General features: G+C 48.2%; 1 protein-coding gene across 1 annotated transcript in view; it reads left to right on the top strand.

The window, feature by feature from the left end:
• The first annotated feature begins 2,409 nt into the window (after nucleotides 1-2,409).
• Nucleotides 2,410-15,612, top strand: part of LOC143773362 (zinc metalloproteinase-disintegrin-like berythractivase) — a 120,418-nt gene continuing 107,215 nt past the window's right edge. The window contains exons 1-5 of the mRNA XM_077260838.1: nucleotides 2,410-2,521; nucleotides 8,644-8,708; nucleotides 9,471-9,553; nucleotides 10,205-10,281; nucleotides 10,592-10,670. Of these exons, the coding sequence (XP_077116953.1) occupies nucleotides 8,672-8,708; nucleotides 9,471-9,553; nucleotides 10,205-10,281; nucleotides 10,592-10,670 (276 nt within the window). The 5' untranslated portion in view covers nucleotides 2,410-2,521; nucleotides 8,644-8,671. The remainder of the gene's footprint in view (nucleotides 2,522-8,643; nucleotides 8,709-9,470; nucleotides 9,554-10,204; nucleotides 10,282-10,591; nucleotides 10,671-15,612) is intronic.

Here is a 15,612-nt window from a genome sequence, read left to right as displayed (position 1 = left end):
ACTGTCCTGAACACAGGATCTTAATAGGGAGAGAACAGTGAGAGTTCTTTTCCTTCAGCTCCTTGGGGGGCGAAGTCATAGAAAGTTAATGGAATACAGCGTTTAAAGGCAGGCTACATTCAGAGATGTCAGATTCATCATCACAGTTGTCATACTCCCCTATTGCTGCTAGCACCTTGTTAGGCCGTCTAGGACACTTAGGACAATTGATCAAGAAGTGGTCAGACTGGCCACAGTAGAGACATAGACTTTCACGAAGGCGATGCTCCCGGCGCTCATTGATCTCGCGCCTCTGAATGGAATCAATTTGCATGGGCACCTCCTCCACCTCCCGAGAGGTTTTACCTGCAGGCTCTTTGGAAGGAAGGGAAAAGTTAGACATACGGTTATATGCAGCAAATTTCTCCTGCCTACGCTCAGTAAGGCGAATGTCTATGCGCACACAATGCTGTATAAATGTCTCTAGCTCTTGTGGTGACTCAGAGCGAGCTACTTCATCTTTTACAATACTAGACAGACCCCTTTTAAAAATAGGCAATTGTGCATAACTGTCCCAATTGGTATCTACCGCTAATCTCCTGAATTCAGTGGCATACTCAATAACAGAACGTTTAGCCTGGCGTAAAGACAACAAAGCAGATTCAGTGGTTGCACGGCGATTAGGGTCATCAAACATTAATGCCATAGCGGCCAAGAAATCATCCAAGTTATTTAACCGTGGGTCACGAGACTCAATCATCGGATTCGCCCAGGCGAGCGCTCGTGAGGTCAGTAGCATTAGTACACACAATACTTTGGATTTATCAGTAGGAAAACGGTCAGCATGCACATCAAAATATAGCATACATTGATTCACAAAGCCACAAAATTTGTCGCGACCACCATTAAATCTGAATGGGGGCAACTTAGGTGGGCTAGCTGGTGGCAGTTGCCCAGAGGGTAAAGTCACTTGTGCAGCTATTTGCGTGCTTATGTCCTGAAAAGCCCGTCCATACTGGAACTCTATGCCAGCAAGTTTCTTTTCCTGGGCTGCCATGCGGGTGCTTAAGTCCTGCAAAGTCTGTCCAAACACTTGTTGATTGTGTTCAAAGCTTCCAAACTTCTTTTGCAGACCTTCCACATCTTTCTGCAGTGATCTAATTATGGAAAACACCTGCTCTAGTCTGCTTTCTGCAGTCATTGTTCCAGCAGTCTCCTTTTTTTTATGGCTAGAGTATCCTGTAATAATTATAGGGGATAACTCAGGAGACTCTTTGCGTGGAACAAGACAACTACTGGACACAGTTTTATAAGTGATAAAGTTTATATTATGACACGGTGATTCAAACAGGTGCAGAGAGAAACTCAAGTCTACAACACTTGGTGCAAATAATAAACGCAGCTTAGCAGTCTATAGGAAACTTCAGAGAAACAAGCAATCAAGCAGAAAGTCTATGAAGTACAGTTATTATTGAGGATACTTGACACGAATAAATCCTTGTCTTAGTCCAGGCACAGATAGATATGCTTATTAGGCAGTTCAAATCATATCTTAGCTCAACCAGGGAGGCCTGGTTAAAAGTCTCAGGTTATTGCAGGGCAGAAGCAGCTTACATGTCCAGCAAATGCAGATGAAGTAAACACGAGCAGCAGATGAAGGAGGATTACTGGAAACTGGTGTATGCAGCAGGAACTCAGAGCCGAGTAGCAGGATCACCCCACAGGTTCACAGGAGCAGGTGTATAGCCAGGGAGTAACCAGAGGTCAGGAGCTGGATGCAAGGCAGAATACTCTAGCACAGACTGAAGGCTGGGGTGGAGTTTTATAGCAGGAAGACAGTGCACATGAGACCAAAGACGCCATCTTGGAAAAGGGCAGTAATGCACAAAAGGTAAAAAATGTTCAGAGTCCTGACACTTTGTGGGGCGCCAGGGTGTGGGAACAGTACAGCTCGTTGCCACGACTACCACATCAGCCGCCTTACAATGCCAATAATTTGAATGCATGATGCAGGGGGGGGCGCCAGGCCCCATAGTGACCACTTTCTGGGGGCCCCTGGAGGAGCGGGGGCCCTAGGCAGCTGACCCTAACGCCGGTCTTGTAATTTTATACAGCAGATGTGAAGGGGTTAACTCCATTTGTTCCTGAAACCCAATAGAGCAATGGAATGTGCAAATTGAAATGTGAATGCAGACTAATGACCACAACCACTAAAGCATCACCATGTAATCTGCTCTACCCCTATGACTTCCCTGTAATTAGTGTTTATTACACTAAGATCAACAGCTCAATACCCTGGGGGGCAACAAACAATCGGCTACATCATAGCCCCAGATACCCTGGATTTTTTGGGCTTTTCTGGGTGACTCCTTCCCAATAATCCTGGAGGAACAGATCCAGAAATGTCCAGTATGTGATGAGATGTTATGACCTGTGCAGTCAGCAGGTGGCAGCACCTCCCACAGGGAGACCCGGTCTCTGCCACTGATGCTGCTTCTTGTCAGTCAGGAGTCGCCTGTGAGAGGAGAGGACCCTATAGGAGGTGACTGATACCGGACCCTGTTATGGGGGTCCTGACACTACTATGGGGGGTCCTGTCACTGTCTGTCTGGGGTCACTGTTATAGGGGGAGATTGTATGAGGGAAGATTTATGGCCATGACTGTTATATGACTCTCGCTGATATTGGGGTCTATGACTGTTAGTTATAAGAGGTCTATGGCCGTCACCATTAGGAAGTTTTGTGGAGCAGTCTCCATGGCAACCAGATGTTTACATTTTTTGGAGGTTCAAGAAAATAAAACCAAGAAACTAACAGGTTGCTATGGTAACTGCTCCGCTTTCCTGGCTGCGGGGTTGATAAATGTGCACTAGTGCGGGGTAATTGTGTAGTCCGGATAATGAGGAGGGGGTGACAGACGTGTGTCCTGCCCCCGCTGTATACTGGGGGGATTATTACTAGTACAGGGTCTCCTGCCCCCGCTGTATACTGGGGGGATTATTACTAGTACAGGGTCTCCTGCCCCCGCTGTATACTGGGGGGATTATTACTAGTACAGGGTCTCCTGCCCCCGCTGTATACTGGGGGGATTATTACTAGTACAGGGTCTCCTGCCCCCGCTGTATACTGGGGGGATTATTACTAGTACAGGATCTCCTGCCCCCACTGTATACTGGGGGGGATTATTACTAGTACAGGATCTCCTGCCCCCGCTGTATACTGGGGGGATTATTACTAGTACAGGGTCTCACCACCCCCGCTGTATACTGGGGGGATTATTACTAGTACAGGATCTCCTGCCCCCACTGTATACTGGGGGGATTATTACTAGTACAGGATCTCCTGCCCCCACTGTATACTGGGGGGATTATTACTAGTACAGGGTCTCCTGCCCCCGCTGTATACTGGGGGGATTATTACTAGTACAGGGTCTCCTGCCCCCGCTGTATACTGGGGGGATTATTACTAGTACAGGGTCTCCTGCCCCCGCTGTATACTGGGGGGATTATTACTAGTACAGGGTCTCACCACCCCCGCTGTATACTGGGGGGATTATTACTAGTACAGGGTCTCCTGCCCCCGCTGTATACTGGGGGGATTATTACTAGTACAGGGTCTCCTGCCCCCGCTGTATACTGGGGGGAATATTACTAGTACAGGGTCTCCTGCCCCCGCTGTATACTGGGGGGATTATTACTAGTACGGGGTCTCCTGTCCCCGCTGTATACTGGGGGGATTATTACTAGTACATGGTCTCCTGCCCCCGCTGTATACTGGGGGGATTATTACTAGTACAGGGTCTCCTGCCCCCGCTGTATACTGGGGGGATTATTACTAGTACAGGGTCTCCTGCCCCCGCTGTATACTGGGGGGATTATTACTAGTACAGGGTCTCCTGCCCCCGCTGTATACTGGGGGATTATTACTAGTACAGGGTCTCCTGCCCCCACTGTATACTGGGGGGATTATTACTAGTACAGGGTCTCCTGCCCCCGCTGTATACTGGGGGGATTATTACTAGTACAGGGTCTCACCACCCCCGCTGTATACTGGGGGGATTATTACTAGTACAGGGTCTCCTGCCCCCGCTGTATACTGGGGGGATTATTACTAGTACAGGGTCTCACCACCCCCGCTGTATACTGGGGGGATTATTACTAGTACAGGGTCTCACCACCCCCGCTGTATACTGGGGGGATTATTACTAGTACAGGGTCTCACCACCCCCGCTGTATACTGGGGGGATTATTACTAGTACAGGGTCTCCTGCCCCCGCTGTATACTGGGGGGATTATTACTAGTACAGGGTCTCCTGCCCCCGCTGTATACTGGGGGGGATTATTACTAGTACAGGGTCTCCTACCCCCGCTGTATACTGGGGGCATTATTACTAGTACAGGGTCTCCTGCCCCCGCTGTATACTGGGGGGATTATTACTAGTACAGGGTCTCCTGCCCCCGCTGTATACTGGGGGGATTATTACTAGTACAGGGTCTCCTGCCCCGCTGTATACTGGGGGGATTATTACTAGTAGAGGGTCTCCTGCCCCCGCTGTATACTGGGGGGATTATTACTAGTACAGGGTCTCACCACCCCCGCTGTATACTGGGGGGATTATTACTAGTACAGGGTCTCACCACCCCCGCTGTATACTGGGGGGATTATTACTAGTACAGGGTCTCACCACCCCGCTGTATACTGGGGGGATTATTACTAGTACAGGGTCTCCTGCCCCCGCTGTATACTGGGGGGATTATTACTAGTACAGGGTCTCCTGCCCCCGCTGTATACTGGGGGGATTATTACTAGTACAGGGTCTCCTGCCCCCGCTGTATACTGGGGGGATTATTACTAGTACAGGGTCTCCTGCCCCCGCTGTATACAGGGGGGATTATTACTAGTACAGGGTCTCCTGCCCCCGCTGTATACTGGGGGGATTATTACTAGTACAGGGTCTCCTGCCCCCGCTGTATACTGGGGGGATTATTACTAGTACAGGGTCTCCTGCCCCCGCTGTATACTGGGGGGATTATTACTAGTACAGGGTCTCCTGCCCCCGCTGTATACTGGGGGGATTATTACTAGTACAGGGTCTCCTGCCCCCGCTGTATACTGGGGGGATTATTACTAGTACAGGGTCTCCTGCCCCCGCTGTATACTGGGGGGATTATTACTAGTACAGGGTCTCCTGCCCCCGCTGTATACTGGGGGGATTATTACTAGTACAGGGTCTCCTGCCCCCACTGTATACTGGGGGATTATTACTAGTACAGGGTCTCACCACCCCTGCTGTATACTGGGGGGATTATTACTAGTACAGGGTCTCACCACCCCCGCTGTATACTGGGGGGATTATTACTAGTACAGGGTCTCCTGCCCCCGCTGTATACTGGGGGGATTATTACTAGTACAGGGTCTCCTGCCCCCGCTGTATACTGGGGGGATTATTACTAGTACAGGGTCTCACCACCCCCGCTGTATACTGGGGGGATTATTACTAGTACAGGGTCTCCTGCCCCCGCTGTATACTGGGGGGATTATTACTAGTACGGGGTCTCCTGCCCCCGCTGTATACTGGGGGATTATTACTAGTACAGGGTCTCCTGCCCCCGCTGTATACTGGGGGGATTATTACTAGTACAGGGTTTCCTGCCCCCGCTGTATACTGGGGGGATTATTACTAGTACAGGGTCTCCTGCCCCCACTGTATACTGGGGGGATTATTACTAGTACAGGGTCTCCTGCCCCCGCTGTATACAGGGGGGATTATTACTAGTACAGGGTCTCCTGCCCCCGCTGTATACTGGGGGGATTATTACTAGTACAGGGTCTCCTGCCCCCGCTGTATACTGGGGGGATTATTACTAGTACAGGGTCTCACCACCCCCGCTGTATACTGGGGGATTATTACTAGTACAGGGTCTCCTGCCCCCGCTGTATACTGGGGAGATTATTACTAGTACAGGGTCTCCTGCCCCCGCTGTATACTGGGGGGATTATTACTAGTACAGGGTCTCCTGCCCCCACTGTATACTGGGGGGATTATTACTAGTACAGGGTCTCACCACCCCCGCTGTATACTGGGGGATTATTACTAGTACAGGCTCTCCTGCCCCCGCTGTATACTGGGGGGATTATTACTAGTACAGGGTCTCCTGCCCCCGCTGTATACTGGGGGGATTATTACTAGTACGGGGTCTCCTGCCCCCGCTGTATACTGGGGGGATTATTACTACTACAGGGTCTCCTGCCCCCGCTGTATACTGGGGGGATTATTACTAGTACAGGGTCTCCTGCCCCCGCTGTATACTGGGGGGATTATTACTAGTACAGGGTCTCCTGCCCCCGCTGTATACTGGGGGGATTATTACTAGTACAGGGTCTCACCACCCCCGCTGTATACTGGGGGGATTATTACTAGTACAGGGTCTCCTGCCCCCGCTGTATACTGGGGGATTATTACTAGTACAGGGTCTCCTGCCCCCGCTGTATACTGGGGGATTATTACTAGTACAGGGTCTCCTGCCCCCGCTGTATACTGGGGGGATTATTACTAGTACAGGGTCTCCTGCCCCCGCTGTATACTGGGGGGATTATTACTAGTACAGGATCTCCTGCCCCCGCTGTATACTGGGGGGATTATTACTAGTACAGGGTCTCACCACCCCGCTGTATACTGGGGGGGGGATTATTACTAGTACAGGGTCTCCTGCCCCCGCTGTATACTGGGGGGATTATTACTAGTACAGGGTCTCCTGCCCCCGCTGTATACTGGGGGGATTATTACTAGTACGGGGTCTCCTGCCCCCGCTGTATACTGGGGGGATTATTACTACTACAGGGTCTCCTGCCCCCGCTGTATACTGGGGGGATTATTACTAGTACAGGGTCTCCTGCCCCCGCTGTATACTGGGGGGATTATTACTAGTACAGGGTCTCACCACCCCCGCTGTATACTGGGGGGATTATTACTAGTACAGGGTCTCCTGCCCCCGCTGTATACTGGGGGATTATTACTAGTACAGGGTCTCCTGCCCCCGCTGTATACTGGGGGGATTATTACTAGTACAGGGTCTCCTGCCCCCGCTGTATACTGGGGGGATTATTACTAGTACAGGGTCTCCTGCCCCCGCTGTATACTGGGGGGGATTATTACTAGTACAGGGTCTCCTATCCCCGCTGTATACTGGGGGCATTATTACTAGTACAGGGTCTCCTGCCCCCGCTGTATACTGGGGGGATTATTACTAGTACAGGGTCTCCTGCCCCCGCTGTATACTGGGGGGATTATTACTAGTACAGGGTCTCCTGCCCCGCTGTATACTGGGGGGATTATTACTAGTAGAGGGTCTCCTGCCCCCGCTGTATACTGGGGGGATTATTACTAGTACAGGGCCTCACCACCCCGCTGTATACTGGGGGGATTATTACTAGTACAGGGTCTCACCACCCCCGCTGTATACTGGAGGGATTATTACTAGTACAGGGTCTCACCACCCCGCTGTATACTGGGGGGATTATTACTAGTACAGGGTCTCCTGCCCCGCTGTATACTGGGGGGATTATTACTAGTACAGGGCCTCACCACCCCGCTGTATACTGGGGGGATTATTACTAGTACAGGGTCTCACCACCCCCGCTGTATACTGGGGGGATTATTACTAGGTCTCACCACCCCGCTGTATACTGGGGGGATTATTACTAGTGCAGGGTCTCACCACCCCCGCTGTATACTGGGGGGATTATTACTAGTACAGGGTCTCCTGCCCCCCACTGTATACTGGGGGGATTATTACTAGTACAGGGTCTCACCACCCCGCTGTATACGGGGGGATTATTACTAGTACAGGGTCTCCTGCCCCCGCTGTATACTGGGGGGACTATTACTAGTACAGGGTCTCACCACCCCCGCTGTATACTGGGGGGATTATTACTACTACAGGGTCTCCTGCCCCGCTGTATACTGGGGGATTATTACTAGTACAGGGTCTCACCACACCCGCTGTATACTGGGGGGATTATTACTAGTGCAGGGTCTCACCACCCCCGCTGTATACTGGGGGGATTATTACTAGTACAGGGTCTCACCACCCCCGCTGTATACTGGGGGGTTTATTACTAGTACAGGGTCTCACCACCCCGCTGTATACTGGGGGGATTATTACTAGGTCTCACCACCCCCGCTGTATACTGGGGGGATTATTACTAGTACAGGGTCTCACCACCCCCGCTGTATACTGGGGGGATTATTACTAGGTCTCACCACCCCGCTGTATACTGGGGGGATTATTACTAGGTCTCACCACCCCGCTGTATACTGGGGGGATTATTATTAGTGCAGGGTCTCACCACCCCCGCTGTATACTGGGGGGATTATTACTAGTACAGGGTCTCACCACCCTGCTGTATACTGGGGGGATTATTACTAGGTCTCACCACCCTGCTGTATACTGGGGGGATTATTACTAGGTCTCACCACCCCCGCTGTATACTGGGGGGATTATTACTAGGTCTCCCACCCCCGCTGTATACTGGGGGGATTATTACTAGGTCTCACCACCCCGCTGTATACTGGGGGGATTATTACAAGGTCTCTCCGCCCATTATTACCTGCTATCAGGCATTATACGTCACTTCTTCTTATCTTCTGCTTCTCTCCTCCAGGATAACGGTGATAAGACGTGTCCGGACCATGCTGAGATGTCTTCTCCTGGTGCTGGTGCTCCTGGGTGAGGACAGTCACCATTTCTGGAGGTTTTCTATGAATGTGGCGTCGTTCTCCCCACGTGTTACTTCTGCAGGATGTGGGACGTGTCTATTACTGCCGCTCTGTAATATATGTGTGGTGGTCCTCACGTCTTGTCTGTATACGTATAGACCCCGGTGTGCTGTATATAGCGCTCATACAGCCCCTGTACGGGAAGTGTAATCCCAGGTGCCGGCCGCTCCCGTCACCCACATCACCTGGTGCAGCCTATGATTTATAGGGTTTATCCGGGATAATAAATCATGGCCGCATCCTCCCTATTACACTTCACTCACTTCAATGGGTCTGAGCCGCAGTACCAGGCACAGCCTATTACCGGTCTGTGGTGCTGGTGTAGGAAGAACGTAGCCATGGTTTTTAGTCAGAGAGTAACCAGACGACCCCGGCACCAATTGTCTCCAAATAACATAGGATCTGTGATTCTGACAGTAGATATCAGGGTACGGTCAGGCCGCCCCCATACACACCCGGTTATTGAAATCTGCCATTATATGATATGTTTTAGATCCCGTATATCTATAATCTGTGCCCGGTCATGGTATATGTTGGCCCTTTGATGACATACGCCCTGTATAACCTACCCTCAATGCAACAACTCCATGTGTCTCCAGATCACATTTTGCCCCCAAGCCCAATAGTCCTTGGCACCATCCCAGCTTTGCCCAATGCAGATGTCGGCCCCATTACTTCTACTTGTTAATGTCTTTGTATTTTTCCCTTTTAGTATTCGCTCAGTTACCAGGAGGACAGACATATGAGGTCGTCTTTCCTCGGAGGTTGCACACTGTCTACAAGAGAGAAACCCAGGTATCTCCCACTCCATGTGCCCAATAATTATGGAAGAAGCTTCTAATCAAGGGTATCACTGTCATAACCTGACTGTGGTAAGAAGTCTAAGGCTCCGTTCACATCTTCATCAGAGCCTCCATCGCAGATACCATATTTCAAAAGAATAATATTATTTTTACTTTCTTTCTATGTTATGAATATATTTTTATTTTTTATGTATTGATTTATTTTCTGTCAAAATTATGGACATCTTGGCGGAACCCAATATTCCCCATTATTAGTGAATGGGATTTGTCAGGCTGGGTGGTATCCATAATGCAATTGATTTGGCAGAGGTTTCGCTTTTATTTTAAATGGAAGTTACAACGCAGATATGAACTTAGCCATATACATATAGACAAACACACTTACCATTGCCTTCAATTAGTCAGAGAGAAGAGAACGAAAGTCTCTTGATTTTAATATAAACCATGTAGTACCCGATTTCTCCTTTGGGGGTGCTGCGGGTGAATTGAACTCTTTCTGATTGGTCCTCCAAAAGAATAGAGCTCCCATTATTGGGGACAGGCTGCAATCAATTAGTCTTCAAGGGACTTATCTAATATGTAAAAATGTAAAAAAAAATCTTTATTGAATTATTAAAATAGTATTTTTTATCTGTTTGTCCAGAGCATTTATCCAGATGTTCTTCAATATGAGATCCTCCTGGGTGGGAAGCCCACAGTCATTCACATTGAGAAGACAGAGTGAGTGGTCACAGTGTGGGTTATGTATATCTCGGGTGTTGAGATGTCCGTATATACTTGTACGTATCCCTTATAACAAAGGACGTAGCTATAATAGGTGCAGGGGTTGGAGTCGCACCCCAGTCCTGGAGCCTACGTGCGCCCAATCGATCCCTTTGACCCATATTAGATGACCTATATTGGAGATTTTGCATTTGGGCTCACAAGTTACGCCACTGCTTATAGCAGGACGATGTACTGCAGATTTACTGCAGATTTCCACTGATGTCTTGATATATTAATACTGACTAACTTCTCTATGTTTCTGCAGGGGTCTGTTGGCGGAGAATTACACAGAAAGCCATTATCTAGAGGACGGCACTCTGGTCTCCAGCCGCCCTGAGCACCAGGTACAGTAAGTCACCAGTCTTCAGGCACAGATTTATTAAAAGCTTGAAAAAGGATGATAAAAATATCACAAGGGGAACTTTTTATTTATTTATTTGCATTAAATTTAGAAATAGCAGGAGTTATTTCTCCTCTGTACAATGACTTATCTCTATCCAGGACTGGGACGAGGGGTAGACAGGGTAGGAGAAAATGCTACCATCTGCCTACCCAAGGGGGGCACACTTTGAAAAAAAATTGCTGAATGTCTGTAGTCGCTCTACACCTTCACAGACATTCAGGACCGTGACTGTTGCCGCACAGGCATGGAGGTGAGCGATGTCAGTTACTGACACTGCTCACCGCTCTCTCCTGCACCCCGGGCGTCACTCCCTCCCTGCTTTCAATTGCATTTGCGTCTATCAAATGCAAATGCGATTGCTGTGTGCACCGCCCGGGACAGGAGCAGAGGAGATGTACTCTCCCCTGCTTTGCCGAAATCTCCTGCAAGACATAGGCCAATTCCGGCCTGCGCCTTGGATGGCGAGTTGCAGTGACGTCATTGCACCATCCAGCGTCCACTGCTGCACTTCAAAGAAGAGGAGACGATGGACCGAGAACCGGGATTAGGTGAGTATGACCTTTTTTTCCTTAACCCTAGAACGCATACCCATAGTAATCTACACATTCACGCACCTGGGGCCTTTTAGGCCTGTTTACAATTATCATGGAATAACTCAAATAAAAATACTTTTCAAAGTTTATTGCAAAGTAAGGATGCATTCCCACTAGCACAGGGGTCCGCCAGGATGGGATTCCGTAATGGATCTGACCTCCTGGTGACCCCAGCTAAGGCTGGCGGATGCATACCTGGGGCCTCGCAGGCCTTCCAGGTTACTTGTTTTCTATTTTCTGTAAAATTACTTTAGTTAGAATTTTGAAACTCTAGGTATTCCTCAGGTATATAGTTGTTAGTAATTTCCAGTTGTTCATATATTTTTATGTTATAGGTATTTCGGTATAACAACCTTTTTTTGGGACTACCCCATATTCACGCACCTGGGGCCTTTTAGGCCTGCACTAGGTTTACATGTGATACTCAGTCTTTTTGTCTGTATTGTTGCTGGGGAAGAACTTTTATGACTCTGCTATTGCTGGGAAGAGTGTGGATTCTGCATGACAACATAAAAATAATAAAAATAAGAAAAATAAGAAAAAAAAAAAAAAGAATAAAAATATTACAATGGATAATTACTTTACCAATTTTGAAATGGCCAACTTTTTGCTTCAAAAGCAACTTACACTAGTTGGTACTATGAGGCCAAACCGCCGCGAAATTCCTCCAATCATGAAGCACAATGCACAGCGAACAATCTACGAGAGTGTATTCGGTTTCTGCAATCAAGCAACAATGGTGTCTTATAAAGCCAAGAAAGAAAAATCTGTGATATTACTGAGTACAATGCATCATGATGGAAGTATTGACCCCAATGACAGCAAAAAAAAACCTGAAATCATACTGCATTATAATAAGACAAAAGGAGGTGTTGACAAGATGGAGAGTATTCGTGCAAAAAGCAGACTAAACGCCCTTTTTTCCTTACTTTGCAATAAACTTTGAAAAGTATTTTTATTTGAGTTATTCCATGCGTTCTAGGGAAAACACGTCCGTGTCTCGCATGTGGAACCCAAGCTCTGGTGCCGACACTTGGGAGCGGAGCGTGCGGCCGCATAGGAACACATGGAGCTACACGCTCCGCTCTGGAGTGCCGGCGCCACAGGTTGGTTTCCACATGCGAGACACGGACATGTTTCTTGCAAATAGAAACAAGCCCTAATTCTTATATTAATGTGCAGGGGCCATAAAATGAGGGGCTACGCAGATGGGGAGCAGATAAAATGAGGGGAGGGGCTGTGCTGATGGGGGGATAAACTGAGGCGCTGTGCTGATGGTGCAGAATAAACTGAGGGTCTGTGCAGATAGGGAGAATAAAATGAGAGACTGTGTAGAGGGGGAATAAACATAGGGGCTGTACTAATGGGGGTGAATAAACAGAGGGACTGTGCTGATGGCCGGAATAAAATGAGGGGCTGTGCAGATCAAGGGAATAAAATGAGGGTCTGTGCAGAGGGGGGAGAATAAAATGAGAGGCTGTGTAGATGGGGGAATAAATATAGGGGATGTGCTAATGGGGGTGAATAAACAGAGGGCTGTGCAGTTAGGGGCATAAACTGGTGGGCTGTGCAGACGGGAATAAGCTGAGGGGCTGTACAGAGGGGAATAAAATGACGGGCTGTGGAGATGGGGGGGAATAAACAGAAGGGCTATGCAGATGGGGATAAACTGATGGGCTGTGCAGATGTGCAGATTGAGGGAATCAGCTCAGGGGTTGTGCAGATGGGGGATAAAATGATAACCTGTGCAAATGGGGGTAAAAACAGATAGGCTGTGTATATGGGAATAAACTGAGGAGCTGTGCAGACGTGGGGGAATAAACAGAGGGGCTGTACAGATGGAGGAATAAACTGAAGGGCTGTGCAGATGGGGGACAAACTGAAGGGCTGTGCAGATGGGGAGAATAAACTCAGGGCCTGTGCAGGTGGGGGAATAAATTGAACAGCTGTGCAGAGGGGGGAATAAAATGAGGGGCTGTTCAGGGGGCGTGAAATGAAAGGCAGTGTGGGGGGGGGGCAAAAAATGAGGGGCTGAGAAGGGGGGACAGCAAAGCATATGAGGAGCAGCAGTGACCATACTATATATGAGGCTGTGGAGGTTATTATACTGGTGCTGTGGGCTGGTGACCATAATGGATAGGGGGCTGTGCTGAATATCATACTGTTTGGTGTGTTGTTTGTGGGCCATAATACTGTATGGGGTGTTGTGGGGATCATCATAGTGTACATCAGGGCTGTTTTGGACATCATACTATTTATGGGGGTCTGTAGTGGACATTATTATTATTATTTATATAGCACCTGTTCTGCCTTCCTCCACGTAGGATGCTGTGTGGATTCCAACATACGGCTAAACCTTCATCCACATCCCATTAAACAGACTGTATTGAAGCTCAAGTCTTATTTATTAGGGTGATGATAACATAAACTATAACGTTGAACAACAATGGTGGATAGTATTCATAGTAGATGATCGAATAGTGAATGATGTTGATGTACAAAGTGGATGTTCAGTGAATAATCATAGTGGATGACTGGTGAAAAACTGTAAAGAATAACAGCATATCAGTATATGCACATACAGCGTGCAACCATATAAATAACTGGAACATTACAGCAAGAATTGTACAGAGTGCATTACACAGTAATTCTAACAGCACTGCCCTATTCTATACAAAGATGCATCTGTCTACATGCAGAGTAAACATACATTAACCTAACTGCAAGCTGCAGAGCACAGTCTGCCTAACTATATCAGACTATAGGAGCTGCATAAGGCTTAGATACTAACACAAACATAAGATGCATTTAACCCTTTATAAACGTACCGAGATCCGTTAGGACAGGGGTAGGAAAGTAAGTGAAAGAGGAGCACGTGTGTCTCTCATCAGACCTGAGGAGAAATGGCTACTGAAGCTCGTCTTCCACAAGAAGAATCAGGGCGGAACTTACCCAGAAGACATTGCTCTTCTGAGGGAAAGTTGGTAAACAACATGAAAAAGTAGGCAACTGATGACCTCCAGTGGCCACATCTTGAATAACATGACAATTAACTTTCTGCACATTAAGATGGGCAGAACAGCACCATTAATTCCATGGTGCTGTACATGAGAAAGGGGTTATGTACAGAGTTATAGATATCGTTTACAGTGAACAAATTTACAATGACAGACTGGTACAGAGGGGAGAGGACATCATACTATATGGAGTCTGTCATGGTGACCATACTATATATTGGGGGGTTGTTGTGGATATCATACCGTGTGGGTGGCTGTGCTGACCATCATACTGTGTGGGGGGACAATGTGAGGAGTGGTTACAGTTTGAAGAGGACAGCATGGTTTGTAGTATGAGGTGTATGAAAATGGGCACAGAATGGATATGTAGAGGGGGCAGTGTGAAATAGAGGCACATAACAATTCCCAGTATCTCCTTACCATTGTTAAGGACATACTAGGAGTTGTAGGGTTGTAGATTCATGCAATACAATTTTTTATGGGGTTGACTTGATATTACAATTGTTTGTTGTACTAAGCTTGGTTCTTGTATTCAAGTACTCTTGGTTCTAGTTATGTATTTATGTACTTATGGTGGTCTTGGTAATGTATTCATGTACTGATGGAGGTTCTGGTGACGTATTCATTTACTGATGGTGGTTCTGGTGATGTAGTCAAGTACTAATGGTTGCTCTGTTGATGTATTCATGTACTAATGTTGGATCTAGTGATAATGTCACGGCCACAAGTATCGGTTCAGCGGATGGTGCAACAAACACCAACAACGAGATTGGAAAAGGGGGAGGAAAGCCCTAATAGTAGGGAAAGAGGGATGGGGCACCTCCAAACTCAGCCTGTGCCTATCCCTAAGCTCCAATAACGCCCTATGTGGGTCCTCCCCCCCTCCGCCGCCATCACGAACCTGGTCCCTAGCTGTCACCTCACTTAACCCTGGCTAGTGTAATGGAAGGCAAGTCGGAACGGGGCCGCACGGCTCATAAAGGGGTGGTCACGGCAGCGGTGACCCGGTCCGTGGCCCTGGGACAGTTTATGAGGGATGGTGGTCGTTGGGGTGCAGGACTGAGGGTGCGGGAAAAAGGATTAGAAGACACAAGGGCTGCAGTTTTCTTTACCTTTAATTCCTGGTCAAAGGTGCAGTCTGGAGCACAGGTAACAGGTGGTATTGGAGATCTGGGCAGTCTGGAAGCAATTCTTAGTCCCCGTATCCAGGTGGGGTTGGAGGGCTTCCTACTGCGCTGTTCTCTAGGTGCTTCGTGCTTTTAGTTCTCCTCAA

Source organism: Ranitomeya variabilis, chromosome 5, assembly GCF_051348905.1.
Source record: "Ranitomeya variabilis isolate aRanVar5 chromosome 5, aRanVar5.hap1, whole genome shotgun sequence".
Lineage (NCBI taxonomy): Eukaryota > Metazoa > Chordata > Amphibia > Anura > Dendrobatidae > Ranitomeya > Ranitomeya variabilis.
Note: the sequence above shows the minus strand (reverse complement) of the source record. Positions and strands in the feature narration are given on the sequence as shown.